General features: G+C 39.0%; 1 protein-coding gene across 3 annotated transcripts in view; it reads right to left on the reverse strand.

The window, feature by feature from the left end:
• Nucleotides 1-24,580, reverse strand: part of aspscr1 (ASPSCR1 tether for SLC2A4, UBX domain containing) — a 40,887-nt gene that overhangs the window by 7,177 nt on the left and 9,130 nt on the right. The window contains exons 1-13 of one of the 3 annotated variants that reach the window (XM_062032415.1): nucleotides 24,411-24,540; nucleotides 24,155-24,210; nucleotides 21,721-21,835; nucleotides 17,646-17,746; nucleotides 14,960-15,017; nucleotides 14,814-14,887; nucleotides 14,200-14,728; nucleotides 12,487-12,546; nucleotides 11,505-11,644; nucleotides 5,646-5,727; nucleotides 5,491-5,557; nucleotides 5,281-5,343; nucleotides 2,993-3,045 (exon numbers count right to left, since the gene is read on the reverse strand). In XM_062032415.1, the coding sequence (XP_061888399.1) occupies nucleotides 2,993-3,045; nucleotides 5,281-5,343; nucleotides 5,491-5,557; nucleotides 5,646-5,727; nucleotides 11,505-11,644; nucleotides 12,487-12,546; nucleotides 14,200-14,728; nucleotides 14,814-14,887; nucleotides 14,960-15,017; nucleotides 17,646-17,746; nucleotides 21,721-21,835; nucleotides 24,155-24,210; nucleotides 24,411-24,500 (1,488 nt within the window). In that variant the 5' untranslated portion in view covers nucleotides 24,501-24,540. Of the gene's footprint in view, nucleotides 1-2,992; nucleotides 3,046-5,280; nucleotides 5,344-5,490; nucleotides 5,558-5,645; nucleotides 5,728-11,504; nucleotides 11,645-12,486; nucleotides 12,547-14,199; nucleotides 14,729-14,813; nucleotides 14,888-14,959; nucleotides 15,018-17,645; nucleotides 17,747-21,720; nucleotides 21,836-24,154; nucleotides 24,211-24,410; nucleotides 24,541-24,580 lie in introns of those variants that run through there. The other 2 variants (XM_062032416.1, XM_062032417.1) reach the window with 2 other exon arrangements.

Genomic DNA, 24,580 nt, shown 5'->3' on the forward strand with positions numbered 1-24,580 from the left:
TAACAAAAGCTCACTTTTATTATATAAGAAAAAAAATAAAATCTAATAAATAAATAAATATTGACTGTTACCCCCCTAAAAAAATAAAATAAAATAAAAAAATATTGACTGTTGTTACCCAAAGTATATTAAGTGGGATTTTTCAGAAAAACAAATATATACAGTAACACAAAAACAAGCTGTCTCTGTGATCACTATAGGTGTATAAATAATAATATAGTGTTAAATAAAATCAGTGCCTTGGGCACAAAACTGAAAATAATACAGCTCTCCAAAAAGTGCACTTCTGCTGCTATTTGACATAACTGTTTGTTATGATGCTTTGACATTTTTGCACTTTATTTCTTTATTGAAAGAAAATTCTATGAAGAGAAAAGTTGTTTGCAAATGTGGTTACAATGCTAAAAAATGAAAAGTTAAAGGTAAAAAAAGATATACACTTTATTGAGTTAACATTATTTCTTTATAGGGGGAAAGATGTTATGAGCTAGGGAATATAACAACTACACTACGCAGCATGCAACGGGAGTGACGAGCATGCGCGGTAGCCCCGAAAAGTGTTGTTGCATGTTGCCACCCGACAGCTAAGAATGTGGTTATGAGCACGCTGTGAAAGTAAACGTCAAGAACTAGCCAACACACCTCGTCTGCATTATTTATAATTAGACAGACAACACATATACAATGTGATTTTGTTTTGTTTACAAGGAAAGAAAAACAAAAGTTAAAAAAGGGAGATGGCATATATGTATGTGCTGCGGTTGCTTTAAGAACGTTGCGACAGCTGCCGTAAAGGAGGTGCGTTGCTAGCCTGGTTGCTATGTTTCCGGATGGTCGTAAAAGTGTTCGTCATGTGTTTGTACCCTGCTCAAATCTCTCAGTAAAGTTATTCATTGGATTATACCTTTTGTTTTGAACTTTATTACACCTTGGAGCGCTTTTTCCGGTCCATTTTTTTCCTGCTTTCGCTATCTGCGCTTAATGACCGAGCTACGTGACGTCATTTCTTGTGATGTCCCACGGGGCATTTCTGGTCGGGACGGAATTCGTTCCTAGGGATTCGAATAAAGAACCAACTCTTTTTCTTTACTATAGTGGTCTCGATAACGGGTACCGGTTCTCAAAAAGGGATTCGAGTCCGAGGACTCGGTTCTTTTCTTATCGAACAACCGGGAAAATCGGTTTCGAGTATCATCCCTAGTCTGCTCCTCTACACCACACTCACAGGCCGCATTGGAAGCCATACCCCATTTGCGCATGTTTTAGCGAAAGAGCGATGCCAGTTTGAAGGCGGGGAACTGCACTTTATTGGGGGGAATTTTGCCTATGTTTCATGTTTTAAAGGTGGAAGGTTGCTGTCACCTTTTTGGTTACACCGAGCTTTAGCTTCCATTTCTGGAGATAATAGATGAAGTAGTTCTGTCCTGGCTAAAGACCCCTCTAATCTTTCTTGGAACTCACTTCACTGCCTCCACGTTGGCAAGCTCTGGTAAGTGGATATTCTACATAGAACTCGAGGCTGAATATGAAACATGCGAGATGATTTCGTGGTGGTAAAAGGATAGACCTTCAGTCCCAGAAGCAGACCGGTGATAAACCCAAAGTTGTTGTCTGTGGGCCATCATTGAGGGCCTAAACGTAAGCAAGATACGCGTTATGAGCCAACTGGCCACCAGGCACAAGGCTCTTGTCATCCTCCTTTAGGAAATGTAAAGATAATGACAAATCAATCATTAATGAAGCATAAAACAACTGTCATGCAGCTCAAAAATATAATGTATTGATTATAAGAGTTATTATTTAACTGATATTGGAAACAAGATTTTTTAAAATATATTTCCAATATGGTCGATCCAGTACGTACTTGCCAACCCTCCTGATTTTCCTGTGAGACTCCCGAATTTCAGTGCCCCTCCCGAAAATCTCCCGGGGCAACCATTCTCCCGAATTTCTCCCGATTTCCACCCGGACAACAATATTGGGGGCGTGCCGTAAAGACACTGTCTATTTAGCGTCCTCTACAACCTGTCGTCACTTTCACTTTTCCTCCATTCTCAGTCACATAATATATGCGGTTTTTACACACACGAGTGACTTACTTGATCAACAGCCATACAGGTCACACTGAGGGTAGCCGTATAAACAACTTTAACACTGTTACAAATATGCGCCACACTGTGAACCCACACCAAACAAGAATGACAAACACACTTCGGGAGAACATCCGCACCGTAACAACATGAACACAACAGAACAAATACCCAGAATCCCTTGCAGCACTAACTCTTCCGGGATGCTATAATATACACCCTCGCTACCACCAACCCCCCCCCCCCCCCCCATCTCCCGAATTCGGAGGTCTCAAGGTTGGCAAGTATGATCCAGTACATCTCTTGCAAATGTTACATAAGTCTGATTTGAAATGCAAGTTGGGTTTTGGATAAACAATTTGCAATAACAAAAAATGGTTTTGCATTTATCTGCTTGTAAAGAAAGCAGATTAAAAGATACAACAGATGAAATCAAAGTGCCGCCCCCGAATTTATGAAATATATATCTTTTTATTTCTAACCTTAACGATACACAAATAATTGTGTTTTTAAATATTGGTATTTTATTTAGAGAATATCTATATTCAATATTGTGTTATAGTTTTGTACTTTTACATTTGAATGATCTTTTTGTTGTCTATTTCGGCTGCTTGTGTTACATTTTACACTCTCTGCGTTTTTTTGCACTGAGAAAATAAAAGCTTTTCTATTCTATATTCTAATGACTCTGAAGCTGCTCCATTGTCTGTGTATGTCAAAGCAAGGCCTATACTAATTCCATAGGTCCAGCTAGGGATAAGAAGAGTGCATCATGTATGTGAGCATGGACGTGTCAGAAGTGAGGAGAATGTGGAGAAATGTTGAAGGTGAGAGTCAGTATGTGTGGAAAGTGCTTCACAGTGATGTGACGGACGCTGATGGCTTGAATGTAATTTCCTCACCTGGAAAAGTGTGACACCAGGATCATCCAGATTTTTTTTCGGTGGGGTGATGACTGAAAAGAAGTTAAAAATACATTTTATGGACTGGAGTTTTTGCAAAACTGTTACTGTGCGACTGGCAAAATGTGTGGTGGTGGTCAAAAGTATTTCTTTATCAATGTAGGGCCTGAACAATGTACTTGAATTCTTCCGGACTTACAGGTATGTTTATTTGATGATGCTAATTGATTTATAAGAACAAGAACTACAATGTATTCTAAACTTTTTCTGCACAATTGCAGATTTATCCGAGCTGGAAAATATTTGTGGTGACATTTCTAAACAGATCATCACTAGGACTGGTGATTTCAATGCAGCAGCCAAAGTCTAAAAGAAGATCTAAACTGTGACCCTGAGATGGAAGGATCCACCAAAGTTCAAATTTGTCACACATTTGGAATAATAAAGCAGGACAACCCCACGTTTTGAAATGCTTTTCCCAAAGCCCAGACCTCAACACTATTGAAATTTTGTGTTTAAAAGCGAGCGTTGGTGATGGGGAAACTAATCAATTTAAATCAACTTTACCAATACTGTTAAGAAACTTGCAAATGGCAGCAAAAACTGTTTAAATGTACATTTACAAAATATTAGTTGGGGTGTGTATATATATTTCACTCTGTATCATTTGGACCCTGTATTACTCGAGTTTAAAACAAATAATTGGGTCCAAAATCAATATGACATAAGACACGATATAAGTGTTGTTGTTGTTGTGGACAAGTGTTGTAAATTAGCTTTGGCTACAAACACTATGATGCATACATTGGATAACTGTTTCAGATATCTATGTTTCTGTATCTGTCACTATTTCAAGTAAACCTTATATATATATATATATATATATATTAATATATATATATATATATATATATATATATATATATTAATATATATATATATATATATATATATATATATATATATATATATATATATATATATACACACACACACACTACCGTTCAAAAGTTTGGGGTCACATTGAAATGTCCTTATTTTTGAAGGAAAAGCACTGTACTTTTCAATGAAGATAACTTTAAACTAGTCTTAACTTTAAAGAAATACACTCTATACATTGCTACTGTGGTAAATGACTATTCTAGCTGCAAATGTCTGGTTTTTGGTGCAATATCTACATAGATGTATAGAGGCCCATTTCCAGCAACTATCACTCCAGTGTTCTAATGGTACAATGTGTTTGCTCATTGGCTCAGAAGGCTAATTGATGATTAGAAAACCCTTGTGCAATCATGTTCACACATCTGAAAACAGTTTAGCTCATTACAGAAGCTACAAAACTGACCTTCCTTTGAGCAGATTGAGTTTCTGGAGCATCACATTTGTGGGGTCAATTAAACGCTCAAAATGGCCAGAAAAAGAGAACTTTCATCTGAAACTCGACAGTCTATTCTGGTTCTTAGAAATGAAGGCTATTCCACAAAATTGTTTGGGTGACCCCAAACTTTTGAACGGTAGTGTATGTATATATATATATATATATATATATATATATATATATATATATATATATATATATATATATATATATATATATATATATATATATATATAGGCCAAAAGTTTGGTTATATATATATATATATATATATATATATATATACACACACACATACTTACAGCGTGTACAGTACAGGCCAAAAGTTTGGACACACCTCATTTCAATGCGTTTTCTTTATTTTCATGACTATTTACCTTGTAGATTTTCACTGAAGGCATAAAAACTATGACACCTGTGAAGTGAAAACCCTTTCAGGTGACTACCTCTTGAAGCTCATCGCGAGAATGCCAAGAGTGTGCAAAAAAGTAATCAGAGCAAAGGGTGGCTATTTTGAAGAAACTACAACATTGAATGAGAAGGTGTGTCCAAACTTTTGGCCTGTACTGTTTATGTAAACCTCTTGCCGTAACCATACATAAATATATAGAAATATGTTTTCCCATTTTTATTTGATGGGCCGGATGTCAAAAGCTATGGAAGATATGGTCTGCGTTGAAAAACCTTGCCAATATACTGGGCTTTAAAAAGGTTAGCTGAATGGTCTACTTGTTAAAGGAGTTCTAGGAAACTATAGTTTTAATTCTATTTCATAGAGTGTTAACAGAAATGTTGACATAATATCTCATTAAAAGGTATCATTGGATTGACTGCAATAGCTAAGATTAAGAAAGAAATTGTTAAGTTTCCAAAGCACCCCTGGGTAAGATAATTATTTTATTGTACTCACACAGGAAAAATGGGAGCTGTGGATCCTCCAAGTGGCTCCTGACAAAATGCATTAAAGCCCCAACTGGATTAAAAAAAAAAAAAAAGTGATACAAATTAGGGCATTATTATACTTTGCTCTGATTTTTGTTATGTTGACTGTCATGCTGTGGAGAGTTGAAACAATATGGTTTCAGCCAGCAAAGAAGCCACAGTTGGCTTTAGCACAAACCTGTCTCCAAGGGTCGGAAGAAGCCCTGTAAAACATGTCGATCTGGAAATTGGACTCTCAGAACCACCTGGATGCACAGCAGTAGTGGGCACAAATGGGTACATTTCAATCAGACTTGTCTCAAACAGGACTGAGTGTGCGTCATGTAAACGCACTTTGGGGTATCTTTCCATCTTCTCCTTCATCTGAGTTTCTCGAAGATTTTTAGTCACCAAAGGTGCCTCCTCCAACAATTTCCTGCCGAACAAAAAAACAACTGGAAAATCAGGTGTAGAAAGCCAGGTCCTATTTCCCAATAGATAGAATGGTTGAGAAAGAGGTGCTGCTATAAAATCCTATAGCACTAAAGGAGAATGTAAGACAACTGATTGAAATCCTCAGCTTGTCCTGCCAGAACAATGATTGCAGATGTCATTTACACACATGCTCTCTTAATTTTAATTTATAATCAATGTTAATAATGATGATGTGTTTATATTTATGATTTCTATAAAACAGTAAGAGAATACAATTAGTAATTTAATGTACTATTTCGAATAAAGTTTACATCACAAAGTATTATTGACAAAGAGCAATCTATAAAGGTAAAATAGTGCAATAGAAGAGAAATACCTATTACGTTCCACGACCAAGCTCGTAAATCGGAATACCGTACTCGTATCTCAAAGTGGTCCCGCCCATTGAAATGAATTAAAATCAATTCAATCTGTGTATTGCCTTCCCAAAACTGTATTATTTTAAAATGTAAAATGTAAAATTGAAAAACTAACTTTTAGATAAGAAACATTGTTTGACAAACAATACAATTGTAATACAAACAACTACAGTACAGCACCACCCATGTCCTCCTCATCTTTTGTCCAGTCCAAGACACTGGTACCTTCCCCTGCTGTCATGGGCTACCGTTTATGCAAGCACAGCTCTGCACCCTTCTTAGGAGGGTGTGTGCGCCTTTGACGACTGGTCATCCCACTTCTGACACCAAATGTTGCGGGTTTCCTCCAAATAAATATGTAATTAACTATGTAACCAATGATGTCTCAGTCGCAGAATTCTTGTTTGTGATGTTTATTGCACCAAATAAATGACAGCAGTGAACAGGGTGAAAAAATATATACTGTGCAAAAATTTGTGAAAATGAGAAGTAAATACATAACAAATAAAGTCTTTACAAATGCAGGAATGAAAAAAAACATCTGCAGCTCAAAAATCACCAATCACTTTTAGCACTACTCCAGCTCGAGTCATCAAAACGTGGCGCGTCCTTTTGGCTGGACTCCACGTGACACGATGACGACAGTATATTGCTTGGTGAGTCTCTCCTATTGCTTGCGCGCTTGTGTGTGTAGTTGTCGTGTGCACCCGACTACACGCCACTATCTTGTCTAAATCATGACGATGTCAGCATGCCAATGTGCCGGTGTGCTCTCGCTCTCCAGGGCGGAGAGAGAGAATGTCGTGCTGATCTTCAGGTGATGAAGCGAGAAGAACGCACCGTCACAAGAAATTTTATAAATGTAGGTAGACAATGACAATTCCCATGACCAGCACTCTCGTGAACGAATCACCTATATTTTGTTATACAGTAGTTTTTCAGACACCGCTGGGGCTAGGAAGACCCGAGCCGTGTTCTCAGTAATGATTCACTTCTCCCACACTTCTACTCCACTGACCACTAACTCTTTGATGTCATTTTTCAACTTTAAAATGGCCAATATCCATCAGCCACTGACCCCTCTGATGTCTAGTTGTCCATCTCCCCTTGTTCCTTACTCTCCCTCTATTGCACCTCCTTCCTGTTTTCATCTCCCTTCTGCTGGTGATCTATCAAAACTCACCCAGAAAGCCAAAACATCCTACCTGCCAACTTGACCCCTTGCCCTCCTCCCTGATAATAGCATCCCCCCCCCCTCTCCTCCTCCTGATAACTGCAATCATCCATTCCTCCCTCACCTTTGGTTCGGCCCTGTCATCCTTTACAACCGCTAATGTGACATCAATCTAGAAGAAACCTGGTTCAGATTCCAATATCTTGAAAAATCTACATCGTTTCTCCAACCTGCCATTTCTCTCAAAAAAAAGTAGCTTTACAGATTGCTACACATCTCCCCAGCAATAACTTGTATGAACAGTTCCAGTCCAGTTTTCGCTACGACCACAGCCCAGAGACAGCTCAAAATCACAAAGTACCTTTTGTGGGCAGCTGACCCTCGACTCCTATCCATTCTCATCCTCCTTGGTCTGAGCGCCACATTTGACACCAAAGGTCATTCCACCCTCTTTGATCGTCCAGCCTTAAACGATATATCTAACACACCCTTAGCCTGGTTCCTGTTACGGTTGGGTCGCATGTTTCGGCGTGGGTCATTCTCCCAGGATGCAGACGGAAACTCCGGAAGCGATATGCAGGTAAGGAAAACGATTTATTCCTCATAAATCACATGGGGTACAAACAAAAGAGACACGTGCAGATTGCACGGGGAGCTAAGGCAAAACTTAGCGCAGGAATCAAAAAAGGTAACAAGCATAGGAACTAGAAGCAAGGTATACCAACGTAACGGTTGCATTGAAGCAAACAAGGAAACCAGACTTAGTGTGATGAACAGCGAGAATAAGTAACGCTCTGATTAGTGCCCAGGAGCAGGTGAGCATCCCGAACATTAATCAGAGGCAGATGAAAACAAACTGCAGTCATGGCAAATAAAACACAAACCCTGGGGTACTCAAAACAGGAAGTGAGGGTAATGACAGTTCCACTCTTATATTTCTGGCCGTACTCCGTTCATCCAGTTAAAATCATTCTCATCCCATTCATGCCCCCTTTCTTCTGGTGTACCCCAGGCCTCTGTCTTTGGCCCTATATTTTTCATCTTTTTTCATTTCACCTTCTCCCACTTGGTCAAATTTACCGTAAACATAACATAATTTGTTAGTATGTCCGTTGTGTCCATGGGCAAGATACTTTACCCACCTGCTCCCAGTGCCACCCACACTGGTTTAAATGTACCTTAGATAATGGGCTTCACAATGTAAAGCGCTTTGAGTCACTAGAGAAAAGCGCTATATAAATATAATTCACTTCACAATTTTGCACTGTTACGCAGACAACACGTTTCCTCCAAACCCTCTACCACCTTTCCTCCCTCCAGTGTTTCCCACACATTCATTTATTTGTGGCGGCCCGCCACGAAAGAATTACGTCCGCCAAAATAAAAATAAATGTATTTATTTTTTTTATTTTTTTTGTGTCCTGTCCAGCTTCTCAGGCAAATCATATAGTTGATGTAGATGCCCATATAGGCTGTTCAGATTTACTTTACAGAAGAGAAGTGTAGGATACTTCTCTTGTTGCCTTATTTGTATTTGACCACTACGGTTTTCTGTTTATTTGTTACTGACTGGCAGGACACCTCTGCCTCTGTTTCACTTTATGTTGCTGGTAAATAATATGGTTGTAGTAGTTGGCCAAAGTTAAATTATTTAGTATGCACTAATTAAAGGGGCAGAGCTTTAAGAGACATTTTAACTTTTATATTTTATAAGATATATTTTTTGTAAGAACCACAATTAATAAATATATTTCAGTGAATAACTTATTGTTCAAGTCTGTATATAAATATGTACATAAAGTGTTGTAATTATATTGTAAAATGGATGGATGGATGGATGGATGGACGTTTAAAACAAAACTGTTATTATTAATTAGTAAGTATACATTTTTTTAGCCTTTTTAGAGAAAATCATATCATTGTAGTAAATTATGCAAATTACTCGATGATGCCATGATAACCACGCCCAAAGCCACGCCCCCACCACCACAGGTATCTTGGCAGTTTATGGGAAACACTGCCTCTGTGCCTTTTTCAGGAAATAAAATCCTGGTTTACTAGCAATTTTTTCACATCAACAGCGATAAAATGGATTATACTTGTATAGTGCTTTTCTACCCTCAAGGTACTCAAAGCGCTTTGACAGTATTTCCACATTCCCCCATTCACACACTGATGGCGGGAGCTGCCATGCAAGGCACTAACCACGACCCATCAGGAGCAAGGGTGAAGTGTCTTGCTCAAGGACACAGCGGACTTGACTAGGTTGGGAGAAGCTGGGGATTGAACCAGGAACCCTGGGGTTGCTGGCACGGCCACTCTCCCAACTGCGCCACACCATCCCCAACAGAGGAACAGAGGTAATCCTCATTGGCTCTAAGTCCATATACACCAAGCACCCCACTTTCACCTTAAACAACTCCTTGGTCTCACCCGCATCCCATGTTGGGTGTTGTCCTTGACAGCACTCTGTCATTTCATACCCACGTCAACAACACACTCCGATCCGCCTATTTCCACCTCTGTAACATCAACCGCCTCCGCCCTTCACTCACTCCAAATAGTGCTGCAATCCTGGTTCACTCTGTTGTCACCTCCCGTCTGGATTATTGCAACTCCCTACTCTTTGGTCTCCCCCAAAAACTCCTCCATAAACTCCAACTAGTCCAGAACGCTGCTGCCTGTATAATCACCACCGTTCTTCACCAACTCCACTGGCTTCCCATCAAAACACTGCATCAACTACAGGATCCATCTCCATACATTCAAAGCTACCCACAACCTTGCACAGCCATACATGTCTGACCTCCTGCTCATCAACATTCCTACTCAATCCCTCAGGTCTTCCTCCTCTATCAACCTGACAGTCCCCTCAGCCCGTTTGTCTACCATTGGATTAAGAGCCTTCAGCCGCTATGCACCTCGCCTTTGGAACTCTCTCCCCTCCGACATTAGGAACATTGACTCCATTATCATTTTTAAAACTAACCTCAAAACCCATCTGTTTAGTGAAGCCTACGCGGCCGTGCCAGAAACCTGAGGGTTGCAGGTTCGCTCCCCGCCTCTTACCATCCAAAATCGCTGCCGTCGTCCCTGGGCAGGACACCTCACCCTTTCCCCCGGTGCCGCTCACACCGGAGAATGAATGATGAATGAATGAGTTGTAAAAATTAATGATGGGTTCTCACTTCTCTGTGAAGCGATTTGAGTGTCTAGAAAAGCGCTATATAAACTTAATCCATTATTATTATTATTATTATTAAAGATTATTTGCAAAAAGATATAAGTTTCTCAGTTCGAAAATTAAATATCTTGTCTTTGCAGTCTATTCAATTGAATATAAGTTGAAAAGGATTTGCAAATCATTGTATTCTGTTTTTATTTACAATTCACACAACATGCCAACTTCACTGGTTTTAGGTTTTGTTTGTAATACATTCAAGTGTATGGATTTCTTAACTAAAAGTTTGTTTTTCTTTTTAAAAGGCATGTTGCATTTAAATACCGTATTTTTCTGACTATAAGTCGCAGTTTTTTTTCATAGTTTGGCCGGGGGTGCGACTTATACTCAGGAGCGACTTATGTGTGAAATTATCAACACATTACCGTAAAATATCAAATATTTTTTAGCTCATTCACTTAAGAGACTAGATGTATAAGATTTCATCGGATTTAGCAATTAGGAGTGACAGATTGTTTGGTAAACGTATAGCATGTTCTATATGTTATAGTTATTTAAATGACTCTTACCATAATATGTTACGTTAACATACCAGGCACGTTCTCAGTTGGAAATGTATGCGTCATATAACGTACATTTATTGAGCCTGTTGTTCACTATTCTTTATTTATTTTCAATTGCCTTTCAAATGTCTAATTTCCCCAAAAAATGCGACTTATACTCCAGTGCGAATTATATATGTTTTTTTCCTTCTTTATTATGCATTTTCGGCCGGTGCGACTTATACTCCGGAGCGACTTATACTCCGAAAAATACGGTATTTTGTTTTGGCTGGCCAAGCACAGGCTAAATGTATTGTAATTAATTTCAATGGGCGGCGCTGCTTTAAGTTACAAGTGTTTTGAATTACAACCTTGGTCGTGGAACGCGTCGTGCTCGTAAGTTCAGGTATTAAAATGTTTTGTAAATGTGTTTTTGACTGTAAAATATTTTTGTTCACTCACCTTTCACTTTTCAGCTGGGCAAAGCGCCTGCGTACATCATCCACTGTCACATCAAAAAAGTCGTCTGGCAAATCAACGTGGTCTTTGGAGTTACCAGACACAGATTCCATGTGATAGATGAGTGGCTCTCTCTCCACCGGCTGCAGCATGACAGCAAGTCACAGTGAAGACATTTAACCCCCAAACATCACGTAATGTTACTAGGGATGCAACCATTTTCCATTTTGACTGTACAAATATGGTCAAATTATGGTTTCATGATTATTATGCGTTGATTAATTTCACAACCAAAAATGTGTACATTTGCAGACATTCCTTAAAGATTTTGATGTGTTATTTATTACTATCACAAATAACAGTACCGGTAATCAAATAACATAATAGTAACGATACAAAGTAATGAATACAAACAAAAATATTTTTACAATAAATACAATACTAATTGTATTATTAATATTATTGTGTCTTACCTTTACTTTGGTGTGTAAAGTCAAGTGGTGATCCCGCAAATACTGCACCATATTGGACGTATTAAAACCCTTTAGCAAAAACTTTATTTTCGGCAGCTTTTGCAAATGGGTGAGCAATCATCTTTAATGACTCCCTGGTCATTTTTAAGAATCCAAAATGTTGCCACACTGCCGATTTCAACTTTTTGTTGGGTGGGAAAAGCTTGCTGGTTTGTCCTGCTGCCATTTTTTAAGCTAATGCAGCATGTCTCTAAACAGGTGTTTATAGGCGCGTGCACCGGTGGTGTAACTTTGTTTTGGTTACAGTTGTGCCAAAAATAACGTATACAGCATAATGTCCGTTTATAGCGAGTGAGAAGGACTGAGACCCACGACGTAGTGGAACCTTTGCCATCAAATAACCACGACCTTTCTAATCACGTGCAATTAAAAAACGGTTAATAGTTGCATCCCTAAATGTGACACAAGAGGATATCAAACAACATTCACAGTGAAAATGTGTTATTTTTTACTTCTAGAAACTGTGCTGCTTCATCGATGTCCTCCTCTGACTTGTTGGCTGTGTGTCGATGCTGCAGAGTGAAGACAGATTGTGATTAGAAATTTGTGTGAAAATTCACCTCATTTTTGGAACCTATGTGGACAATGACAAAGTACAAAACCCAAAACCAGTGAAGTTGGCACGTTGTGTAAATCGTGAATAAAAACAGAATACAATGATTTGCTAATCGTTTTCAACCTATATTCAATTGAATAGACTGCAAAGACAAGACACTTCACGTTCGAACTGGAAAAGTTTTGTTATTTTTTGCAAATATTAGCTCATTTGGAATTTGATGCCTGCAACATGTTTCAATAAAGCTGGCACAAGTGGAATGCTCATCAAACACTAATTTGGAACATCCCACAGGTGAACAGGCTAATTGCTCAGTCATTCACAAACAAGGATGGGGTGAGGGTCACCGCTTTGTGAACACATGTGTGAGCAAATTGTCCAACAGTTTAAGAACAACATTTGTCAACGAGCTAGTGCAAGGAATTTAGGGATTTCACCATCTACGGTCCGTAATATCATCAAAAGGTTCAGAGAACCTGGAGAAATCACTGCACGTAAGCGATATTATTACGGACCTTCGATCCCTCAGGCGGTTCTGCATCAAAAAGCGACATCAGTGTGTAAAGGATATCACCACGTGGGCTCAGGAACACTTCAGAAAACCACTGTCAGTAACTACAGTTTGTCGCTACATCTGTAAGTATAAGTTAAAACTCTAGTATCCAAAGCGAAAGCCAGTTATCAACAACACCCAGAAATGCTGCCGGCTTCGCTGGGCCCGAGCTCATCTAAGATGGACTGATGCAAAGTGGAAAAGTGTTCTGTGGTCTGACGAGTCCACATTTCAAATTGTTTTTGGAAACTGTGGACGTTGTGTCCTCCGGAACAAAGAGGAAAAGAACCACCCGGATTGTTATAGGTGCAAAGTTCAAAAGCCAGCATCGGTGATGGTATGGGGGTGTATTAGTGCCCAAGGCATGGGTAACTTACACATCTGTGAAGGCACCATTAATGCTGAAAGGTACATACAGGTTTTGGAGCAACATATGTTGCTATCCAATAACGGTATCATGGACACCCCTGCTTATTTCAGCAAGACAATGCCAAGCCACGTGTTACAACAGCGTGGCTTCATAGTAAAAGAGTGCGGGTACTAGACTGGCCTGCCAGTAGTCCAGACCTGTCTCCCATTGAAAATGTGTGGCGCATTATGAAGCCTAAAATACCACAACAGAGACCCCGGACTGTTGAACAACTTAAGATGTACATCAAGCAAGAATGGGAAAGACTTCCACCTGAAAAGCTTCAAAAATTGGTCTCCTAATTTCCCAAACGTTTACGGAGTGTTGTTAAAAGGAAAGGCCATGTAACACAGTGGTAAAAATGCCCCTGTGACAACTTTTTTGCAATGTGTTGCTGCCATTAAATTCTAAGTTAAAGATTATTTGCAAAAATAAAATAAGTTTCTCAGTTCGAACATTAAATATCTAGTCTTCCCAGTATATTCAATTAAATATAAGTTGAAAAGGATTTGCAAATCATTGCATTGTTTTTATTTACGAATTTTTTTTTTTTACAACTTTACTTTTTTTTAACTTTACTTTTATTTCTTTTAACTCCACACATGAGCCTAGTGAAATGTTTTCTTCACACACACGATAGCCCCCACCTTGATGGCAGAACTGTGGGAAGGCTTGGCTTTCTTGGCTTTGGGTGATTCTGTTGCAACGGTCATGGCTGACAGTGATGAAGACGAGGGTCTGACTGAAATTCCACCAGGACCGCCAAGACGCTGACCACCTCCAGAAAAAGGAATAAATGGCGTGGCAGGAGAAAAAGAGGAAGACGGTGATGGGGAGTTGATGCCTGATGGTCCTGCTTTCTCTTCATCATTCTCTGGCATTCCTCTTCCTCCACTGGGAACCTTTGGTTGAACTACATCCTGCATTTTTTTCACAAGTTTTTGCTGAACAGGAGATTTACTGGTGGCAGAAATTGGTATAGTTCCCTTTGGCGGAGGAGAGATGGAGTTTTGAGTGCTCTTATCTGATGCCGAGCTTTGACAACGTGATGGAGCATGCTGATTGGCTGAGCTGGGCGGGTACTCATTGACAGCAGGGGGGGTTGGCACTGTGGCGGTGAGATTCATATCCACGCAACCTTCCTCTTCTGGGGCTTTGTTCTTTTTGAACAAAAACCTGAAGAGAGTATTGTATGAGCTCTTTGACACAAAACAATCAATGACATTAAATAACTTTTTGTTTAGATTCACGTCAAATCTACCTGACAATTGCACTTCCTCCTGTCAGGCCAAATGACTTCAGAGTGGCCTTCCTGAGGGCCTCTTCCCCACACACCTACACACATACGCACACACGTGTCTCAGTAAAACCTAATGTTGCTGCCTTGATAGTGAAGTTACCGTGTACCTCATCTCTCATGTAAACACACACAGGGATGGAGCCAGCCTCAGACAGCTCGGACACGCTAGGAAAAGAAAGGAAATTCAATTAGCAATCATTTCATTGTGCTTTACTACAACACGAAGAAACTCTGCCTGGTAATCCACATGGTAATTAATACACCATGTGACTTGCATCATGCTCTTTAAATATTTCATTGAATGTATCCATCCATCCATCCATTTTCCTACCGCTTGTCCCTTTCGGGGTTGCGGGGGCTGCTGGAGCCTCTCTCAGCTGCAGTCAGGTGGTAGGCGGGGTACACCCGTGGATAAATTGCCACCTCATCGCAGGGCCAACACGGATAGACAGACAACATTCACACTCACATTCACACACTAGGGCCAATTTAGTGTTGCCAATCAACCTATCCCCAGGTGCATGTCTTTGGAGGTGGGAGGAAGCCGGAGTACCCGGAGGGAACCCACGCAGTCACGGGGAGAACATGCAGGATCGAACCCAGGACTTTCTCAATTTACTTGATTTAAATACAAAACCCAAAACCAGTGAAGTTGGCACATTGTGTAAATGATAAATAAAAACAGAATACAATGATTTGCTAATCTTTTTCAACTTCTATTCAATTGAATAGACTGCAAAGACAAGATATTTAATGTTGGAGCAAATAATCATTAACTTTTAATTTAATGGCAGCAACACATTGCACAAAAGTTGGCACAGGAGCATTTTTACCACTGTGTTACATGGCCTTTCCTTTTAACAACACTCAGTAAACATTCGGGAACTGAGGAAGAACATTTTTTTAAGCTTTTCAGGTAAAATTATTTCCCATTCTTGCTTAAGTTGTTCAACAGTTATGAAACGTAAAATACCACAACGGTTGTGGTATTTTACGTTTCATAATGCGCCACACATTTTCAATGGGAGACAGGTCTGGACTACGGGCAGGCCAGTCTAGTACCCACACTCTTTTACTATGAAGCCACGCTGTTTTGTTTTCTGAACACGTGCAGAATGTGGCTTGGCATTGTCTTGCTGGAATAAGCAGGGGCGTCCATGAAAAAGACATTGCTTGGATGGCAACATATGTTGCTCCAAAACCTGTACGTACCTTTCAGCATTAATGGTGCCTTCACAGATGTGTAAGTTACCCATGCCTTTGGCACTAATACACCCCCATACCATCACAGATGCTAGCTTTTCAACTTGGCGCCTAAAACAGTCCGGATGGTTATTTTCCTCTTTGGTCATAAAGGTCTTCGAGCTGCTCTTTGTCTGGTCCCTCATTTTTCTGCAGTTTCAGCAGCTGACAGTTGTGGTGGTGATGGCAGAAAGTGCTTTGTTGGTCACACTTAAAGACATTTAACATTGTTAACTGCTGCCTACTTGAAATGCCTGACTTGTGATTAGCTATGAAGCCCACTGAGCAAAGTGTGGAGTCTTTTTGCACAAGCTGTGGAATGCCTCTCTGGGTTTACCATCCACAATCTTTAACCAAGTTTTGAAAAGTTAGCCAGACAGCCACTTTTACTGAAATTTCATTTTCCAGACATGTATTCATTTTTTTCTTGCTTTTGGCACGCTAATAGCACATTCACAGAATGTAGAAGAAATATTAAAGGAGATCTAAACTTTTTTTTTTTTTATTGTCGTTTATGTAAGACAAGAACACGTTTTGCTTTTTTTGCATTTTAAGTCAATGATCCTAATTCTAACAATGGAGTCAATGGGAGCGCCTCTATTACGGCCACAAAGCCCTCTAACTAAGAATTAGTTTATCGATATAATATACCGAAGTCATTTTTTAAATATTATCTCTTTAAAACATGCTGTAAAAATGCATATCCTCTGAAAATATACCTTATAATAGTCACAAACTGGCAGATATTAAAAAAAAAAATCTAAATAATTGAAAAAAAAAATTGAAAAATGTGGTAAAAGGTTTCATGGAATAATATACTAACATCATACTAGGAATGCAAATGATGCATGTGTTCTGGAAATGGATGACTGATTTGAACATTTTAGAAAAAGGCATCTTAGAATGATATTTGCATCCTTTACACCAGTGGTCCCCAATCACCGGGCCGCGGTCCGGTACCAGTCCGTGGATCGATTGGTACCGGGCCGCACAAGAAATAAAAAATAAAAAAATAAAAAATATATATATATATATATATATTTTATTTTTTTATTAAATCAACATACAAAACACAAGATACACTTACAATCAGTGCACCAACCCAAAAAACCTCCCTTCCCCATTTACACTCATTCGCACAAAAGGGTTGTTTCTTTCTGTTATTAATATTTCTGGTTCCTACATTATATATCAATATAGATCAATACAGTCTGCAGGGATACAGTCCGTAAGCATGCATGATTGTTTTTTGTTTTTTTTTATTTAAAATTTTTTTTTAATTAAAAATATAAATTCAAGCGTTGACCGGTCCACAGTTACAAAAAGGTTGGGGACCACTGCTTTAGATGCATGCAATGAAGGCTACCAGGACAAATTGGTGCTGCAGGTGCAAGCGGTGTGATAAAAGGAAAACAAGTACCACAGACAGGTCAGAGGTTATTTAAAATTGAACTCAGTTAGGTTAGGTCATGTAAGGATGTTTCCAGAATTTTTTTGTGAGCAGCATATAAGCACACACCAAATGTTGATGATGTTAGCATGCACACACACCTGATCTGAGGAAAATGTGTCAGCAGTTCCCAAAGACTCTGTCCACAAGAAAAAGAGCCCTGGAGACGAGAGCCATCCTCCATCTGCAGCGCAATCCGAACCTGTCAAATGAACATCACATGATTGTTGGGTTGCTCCCTTTATTTATATCATTTGACTTATTACAAAACCCAAAACTAGTGAAGTTGGCACGTTGTGTAAATGGTAAATAAAAACAGAATACAATGATTTGCAAAATCTTTTCAACTTATATTCAATTGAATAGACTGCAAAGACAAGATACTTAACGTTCGAACTGGAAAACTTTGTTATTTTTTGCAAATATTAGCTCATTTGGAATTTGATGGCTGCAACATGTTTCAGAAAAGCTGGCACAAGTGGCAAAAAAGACTGAGAAAGTTGAGGAATGCTCATCAAACACTTATTTGGAACATCCCACAGGGGAACAGGCAAGTTGGGAACAGGTGGGTGCCATGATTGGGTATAAAAGCAGCTTCCATGAAATGCTCACTCATTCACAAACAAGGATGGAGCGAGGGTCACCACTTTGTGAACACATGCGTGAGCAAATTGTCCAACAGTTTAAGAACAACCAGCTATTGCAAGGAATTTAGAGATTTCACCATCTATGGTCCGTAATATCATCAAAAGGTTCAGAGAATCTGGAGAAATCACTGCACGTAAGGAGCAAGGCTGAAAACCAACATAGAATCCCTGTGACCTTTGATCCCTCAGGCGGTACTGCATCAAAAACCAACATCAGTGTGTACAGGATATCACCACAGGTGCTCAGGAACACTTCAGAAAACCACTGTCACTAACTACAGTGTGTCGCTATATCTGCAAGTTAAAACTCTATGCAAAGCGAAAGTCATTTATCAACGACACCCAGAAACGCCGGCGGCTTCGCTGGGCCCGAGCTCATCTAAGATAGACTGATGCAAAGTGGAAAAGTGTTCTGTGGTCTGACGAGTCCACATTTCAAATTATTTTTGGAAACTGTGGACGTCGTCACAGAGGAAAAGAACCATCCGGATTGTTATAGGCCAAAGTTCAAAAGCCAGCATCAGTGATGGTATGGGGGTGTGTTAGTGACCAAGGCATGGGTAACTTACACATCTGTGAAGGCACCATTAATGCTGAAAGGTACATACAGGTTTGGCCATGTATCACAGTGGTAAAAATGCCCCTGTGCCAAATTTTTGCAATGTGTTGCTGCCATTAAATTCTAAGTTAATGATTATTTGCAAAAAAAAAAGAAGAAGTTTCTCAGTTCGAACATTAAATATCTTGTCTTTGCAGTCTATTCAATTGAATATAAGTTGAAATGGATTTGCAAATCATTGTATTCTTTTTTTATTTACGATGTACACAACGTGCCAACTTCACTGGTTTTTGGTTGTGTACATGGCATCCGGAAAGTATTGCTTGTATTCCGACACGTGACTTCTTTTCGGAAGTGAAAACCAGTGGTGGTCAAGATGACTTTTGTACAGCAAGCAGCCATTAACTATTGGAGTACAAAAGACGCTCAAATATTTACGAGCAAAAAACGCAAACTATGCAATAGAATCTATCCCTAAACTTGATGAAAAAAAGATTTGTCGAGCGATATCAAGAATTATACGTTGGTCGCCTTCTCAGACATTTCAAGCTGTTGCGCTCCAGACGCCATTCTACACGACAAAACAGATGGAAACTTGGAAAAGCACGAAGGTCTACAACTTCTTTGTGTGTGGCTGGAAATAGACCCAGCTAATTAAGTATGCATCGTTTTTGCTTGGGTAAGGTTCCTTATTGAACTTTGCGTCTACCAATGTTGCATGCACCTTTTATGAGTAGCGTGTTTTTCCCCCTTCTTAATCCAAATATAACTATAGATGTCCACATTGTGAATGTGCTTAAAGATTAATTTATGATTACTGCCTTTGGTAAAAATGTTTCTCTTTAAGGTTTTGCTCACATTTGCTTTCTTTTAGACTCGCCGAATTGGTGCTTTTTGAAACACTTGTAGCAAATGTGTTTAATACAAATAATATTAAGACAATACTTGAATTGAAGATGAGAAACGTTAAAAGTATATCAAACAAACCTTTTACAAAGTCATCACTGCAAACTCATGCTCTCTTCGACTCTGCTCCCTTGTACGGAAGTCTGAGCTGCATGCTTTTCTCGTTGCCGTTTTTTGTAAAATCATCCACTCTTCCGCCCATTTTGATTACCTCTCGAGGAACTCTGAAGCAACGTTAATCTTTTTTGCATTTTGAACGATTCGTACAGCCGAAAACAACGCAAGCATAGGGCATTTGTTCTTCGAGAAAGGCTAAATGTCGCCTAGTGCCCATTGAGAACAGAGCTAGATTCACAGGCACGTGTATTTTAATGGACGGGGGACGTGAGCTAGACGTGATGTCGGTAAAATCCAAGCAATTCACAATACTTCACTTTTTCCACATTTTGTTAAGTTACAGTCTTATTCCAAAATGTAACAAATTAAATTTTGCCCTCAAAATTCACCCATTCCTTTTTGACCATTTCTCTTTGCAACACTATCAAATTGAATGGGAAGCGTTGGTTTTCATCCAGGATGTCTCTATACATTTATACCGTATTTTTCGGACTATAAGGCGCACTTAAAATCCTTTCATTTTCTCAAAAATCGACAGTGCGCCTAACGTACAGAATAATTATGGTTGTGCTTACCGACTTCGAAGCTATTTTATTTGGTACATGGTGTAATGATAAGTGTTACCAGTAGATGGTAAGCACACATAAGAGATGCGTGTAGACTTCAATAAGACGCTAGTAAACACCAAAACTTTAAATGTTCCATTGAAAATAAAGAACATTACACACGGCACTCAAAAATCTGTCAAAATGTTTTAGTATGACTTTGAAGCCGCACCACTTGATGGATTGTCGGCCCATTACGGCTACCGTAGTCAGAGATACAAGTATTACTATGGTGTGTGTATAAGGACCACAAAATGGCACCCATTAGCAGACATTATCTGGCGTTTTGTTTAACAACTTATGCAAAACCAACTTTTCTTACCTTCTGGTACCTGCTGATGTGTATTTGAGATCTGCATAAGTCCTGAAAATGTGCGCACTTCCACCACTATAGTCCTTGCCGATACTGTAGTCGATAAGCTTCTTGTTTTTCACTATCTTCTTGTTCAGGGATTCACCCTCTGCTGTTGCAATTTCTAATTTAAAGTAGTGTAAAGTTTTTACTTATATCTCGCTATGGAAGCGCTAAAAACTACCATTGTAGTGAGTTTTTATAATACACCCACAGAACTTTAGTTATTAGAGAGTTCCGGTCGGACGGTTTTTCACAGAACACATTTCCGAGGAGATGCTGCTCCGTTATTGATTGAAGTAAAGTCTGAATGTCATTAAAACGGTTAGCTCCATCTTTTGACACTTCTTCCACTCCCGTCCTTGCACGCTACACCGCTACAACAAAGATGACGGGGAGAAGACGCTGTCGAAGGTGAGCCACGTAAATAAGACCGCCCACAAAACGGCGCATCCTGAAGCGACTGTCAGAAAGCAACTTGGAGATGGTCTGTAAAACATAATCTATGCAACGTTTTGACCAAAGAACCACCATCACATGTTATGTAGACCACAAGGAAGTGTTTTACATTTAGGAAAAAATCATAATATGACCCCTTTAATGCGCCTTATAATTCGGTGCGCCAAATTAATTTGCTAGTGTAAATTTAGCGTAAAACTTTTACACTGTCATGGGGTATAGAGTGTAGAATTTTGAGGACTAAAATAAGTACTTAGTTTTGGAATTAGGCTGTAACATAACAAAATGTGCAAAAAGTGTGGCACTGTGAACACTTTCTGGATGCACTGTATGCGTCCAAAGAGGGTATTCAATTCAAGACATACCTGGTCATTGTACTATTGTAATTACTTTTAGTTTGGCAAGTTAAAAGACAGAAATATAATAAAACTATGACTAAAACAGTAAGACTGCTAGTCTAAGCATCAAATATAGTGCAAAAAGCAACAATATAATCATAAAATCTGTATAGTGTGTCAATAGCTTGTTTACCTGACTATCAGAGAGGTTCTGGTTCTTTGGACTTGATACCACTTCCAACTTGGCATTGTTGGGCAAGTTAGCAAACCTCCACTGCAGAGTCAGGTCAAGAACGGTCCTCTGAAACCTGTTAAAACAGCAAATTTGTATTGATTGATTGATTGAAACTTTTATTAGTAGATTGCACAGTGCAGTACATATTCCGTACAATTGACCACTAAATGGTAACACCCGAATAAGTTTTTCAACTTGTTTAAGTCGGGGTCCACGTAATCAATTCATGGTACAAATATATACTATCATCAGACAAGATAATCATCAGAGTATATACATTGGATTATTTACATTATTTACAATCCGGGGGGTGGGATGAGGAGGGTTTGGTTGATAACAGCACTTCAGTCATCAACAATTGCATCATCAGAGAAATGGGCATTGAAACAGTGTAGGTTAGGGATGTCCGATAATGGCTTTTTGCCGATATCCGATATTGTCCAACTCTTTAATTACCGATACTGATATCAACCGATACCGATATATACAGTCGTGGAATTAACACATTATTATGCCGAATTTGGACAACCAGGTATGGTGAAGATAAGGTCCTTTTTTTAAAAATTAATAAAATAAAATAAGATAAATAAATTAAAAACATTTTCTTGGATAAAAAAGAAAGTAAAACAATATAAAAACATTTACATAGAAACTAGTAATGAATGTAAATGAGTAAAATTAACTGTTAAAGGTTAGTACTATTAGTGGACCAGCAGCACACACAATCATGTGTGCTTACGGACTGTATCCCTTGCAGACTGTATTGATATATATTGATATATAATGTAGAAACCAGAATATTAATAACAGAAGGAAACAACCCTTTTGTGTGAATGAGTGTAAATGGGGGAGGGAGTTTGTTTGGGTTAGTGTAATAATTGTAAGTGTATCTTATGTTTTTTATGTTGATTTAATAAAAAAAAACGATACCGATAATCAAAAAACCAATACCGATAATTTCCGATATTAAATTTTAAAGCATTTATCTCTAGAGTAGGTCTGACTTGGTAGGATATGTACAGCGAGCAGAGAACATAGTGAGTGATAGAGATGCACTTTCTTTTACACCTGTTGGGAGTGCATTCCATATGGTAGTGATGGGTTGATGAGGCGTCATGAAGCGTTTCGACACATTGCAAAACTGTATTGATACTGTGTCACTAAATACTGACATCTGCTAGACATTAAAAATCCCTACAGGCAACCTATGGACCGACTCAACTGACACTGATTGTATGACCTAGTATATACAATAATATAAACCAAGTCAATGTATTTCATCTAGGATTATTTCATATCTTCATTTAAATAAAAATATATTTACAGTCAATAAATAATGTGAAGATGTATCATAACATGGAAATCTAAGAGAACGTGTTGTGAATGAGGATGCTTGTGGACTGGGAATTTTTTTTAAATTTTTGTTTTACACATTTTTATTAAAAAAAACAGTTTTTCAAACGTATTAAATTTTAGACGATTTCTCTTCTTAGTTATTATTTCTCCGGCTGTAGAAAAGACCCGCTCACAGGGCACAGAGGAGGCGTCAGTGCGACACAGTTCGCGTATCGGTCACGTGACCGAAACAGCTCATGATCGGTCACGTGACTTTCTAAAAGCGGTACGCGCACCGACACAGGGTTTTCCTCTATGAGCTCGACGCATGCGCCGATGCATCGGTGTTGCCGGACCCATCACTACCATATGGATGTGGCATAGAAAGAGAATGAGTTTAGACCTTTGTTAGATCGGAATCTGGGTTTAACTTGGTTTGTGGAACTCCCCCTGGTGTTGTGGTTAAGGAAGTAGTTTGACATGTACTTCGGTATCAGGGAGGTGTAGCGGATTTTATAGACTAGGCTCAGTGCAAGTTGTTTTACTCTGTCCTCCACTCTGAGCCAGCCCACTTTGGAGAAGTGGGTAGGAGTGAGGTGTGATCTGGGGTGGAGGTCTAAAAGTAACCTAACTAGCTTGTGCTGGGATGTTTGGAGTCTAGATTTGAGGGTTTTGGAGGTGCTAGGGTAACAGGAGGTGCAAGCGTAATCGAAAAAGGGTTGAACGAGAGTTCCCGCTAGAATCTTCAAGGTGCTTTTGTTGACCAGAGAGGAGATTCTGTAGAGAAATCTCGTTCTTTGGTTGACCTTTTTGATTACATTGGTTGCCATTTTATATAAGTGTATTTAAGTGTTCTAAAATTTAAAAATGTTCCGTGTGCGCAATAAAATGATAGCCTTTGACTAAATATGAGCAGATTTACGTCCAAAAAAATATATATTTAAAATTCATAAATGAGTTGATTACTGTCAAAAAAACAACTTTAGGTACCTTGCAAAAAAAACCCGAATGTTATTTATTTACAAGATCGGAAACCTTAAATACATGGAAAACTTACTTCAAACCGTGATCGTCGGGGTCGAATCCGTGCTTTTTGCACACGTCTTCCAGCACCTAGAGAAGCAAGATGAAAGTAAAAGTGATATAATGTACAATAAATATATCATCACACATGTGATCTGTCACTGGCTAGCTAGTTAGCCAAATAAGCTAGCTGGGAGGGGAAGGTTTGCTTCGTTAAGAAACAACATTAATGCCAAGCAACAACGCACAAGACGCGCCAAATGTTCTTTTTTTTTTTTTTTTAATCTTACCTTCAATAACGGCGTGTTCGGAAGAACTTTAACTGTCTGTCGTCTTCCGTTTGGGGTGAGCACCGTCACAGTCGTACCGCTGGCGGCCATTTTTTAATGACGTCACAGTGTTTATTTGAATACCCTTTATCGATACCGTGTACCATACAGTGATGATGTCACAGTGTTTA

The sequence above is a fragment of the Entelurus aequoreus genome, linkage group LG22, assembly GCF_033978785.1.
Source record: "Entelurus aequoreus isolate RoL-2023_Sb linkage group LG22, RoL_Eaeq_v1.1, whole genome shotgun sequence".
NCBI lineage: Eukaryota > Metazoa > Chordata > Actinopteri > Syngnathiformes > Syngnathidae > Entelurus > Entelurus aequoreus.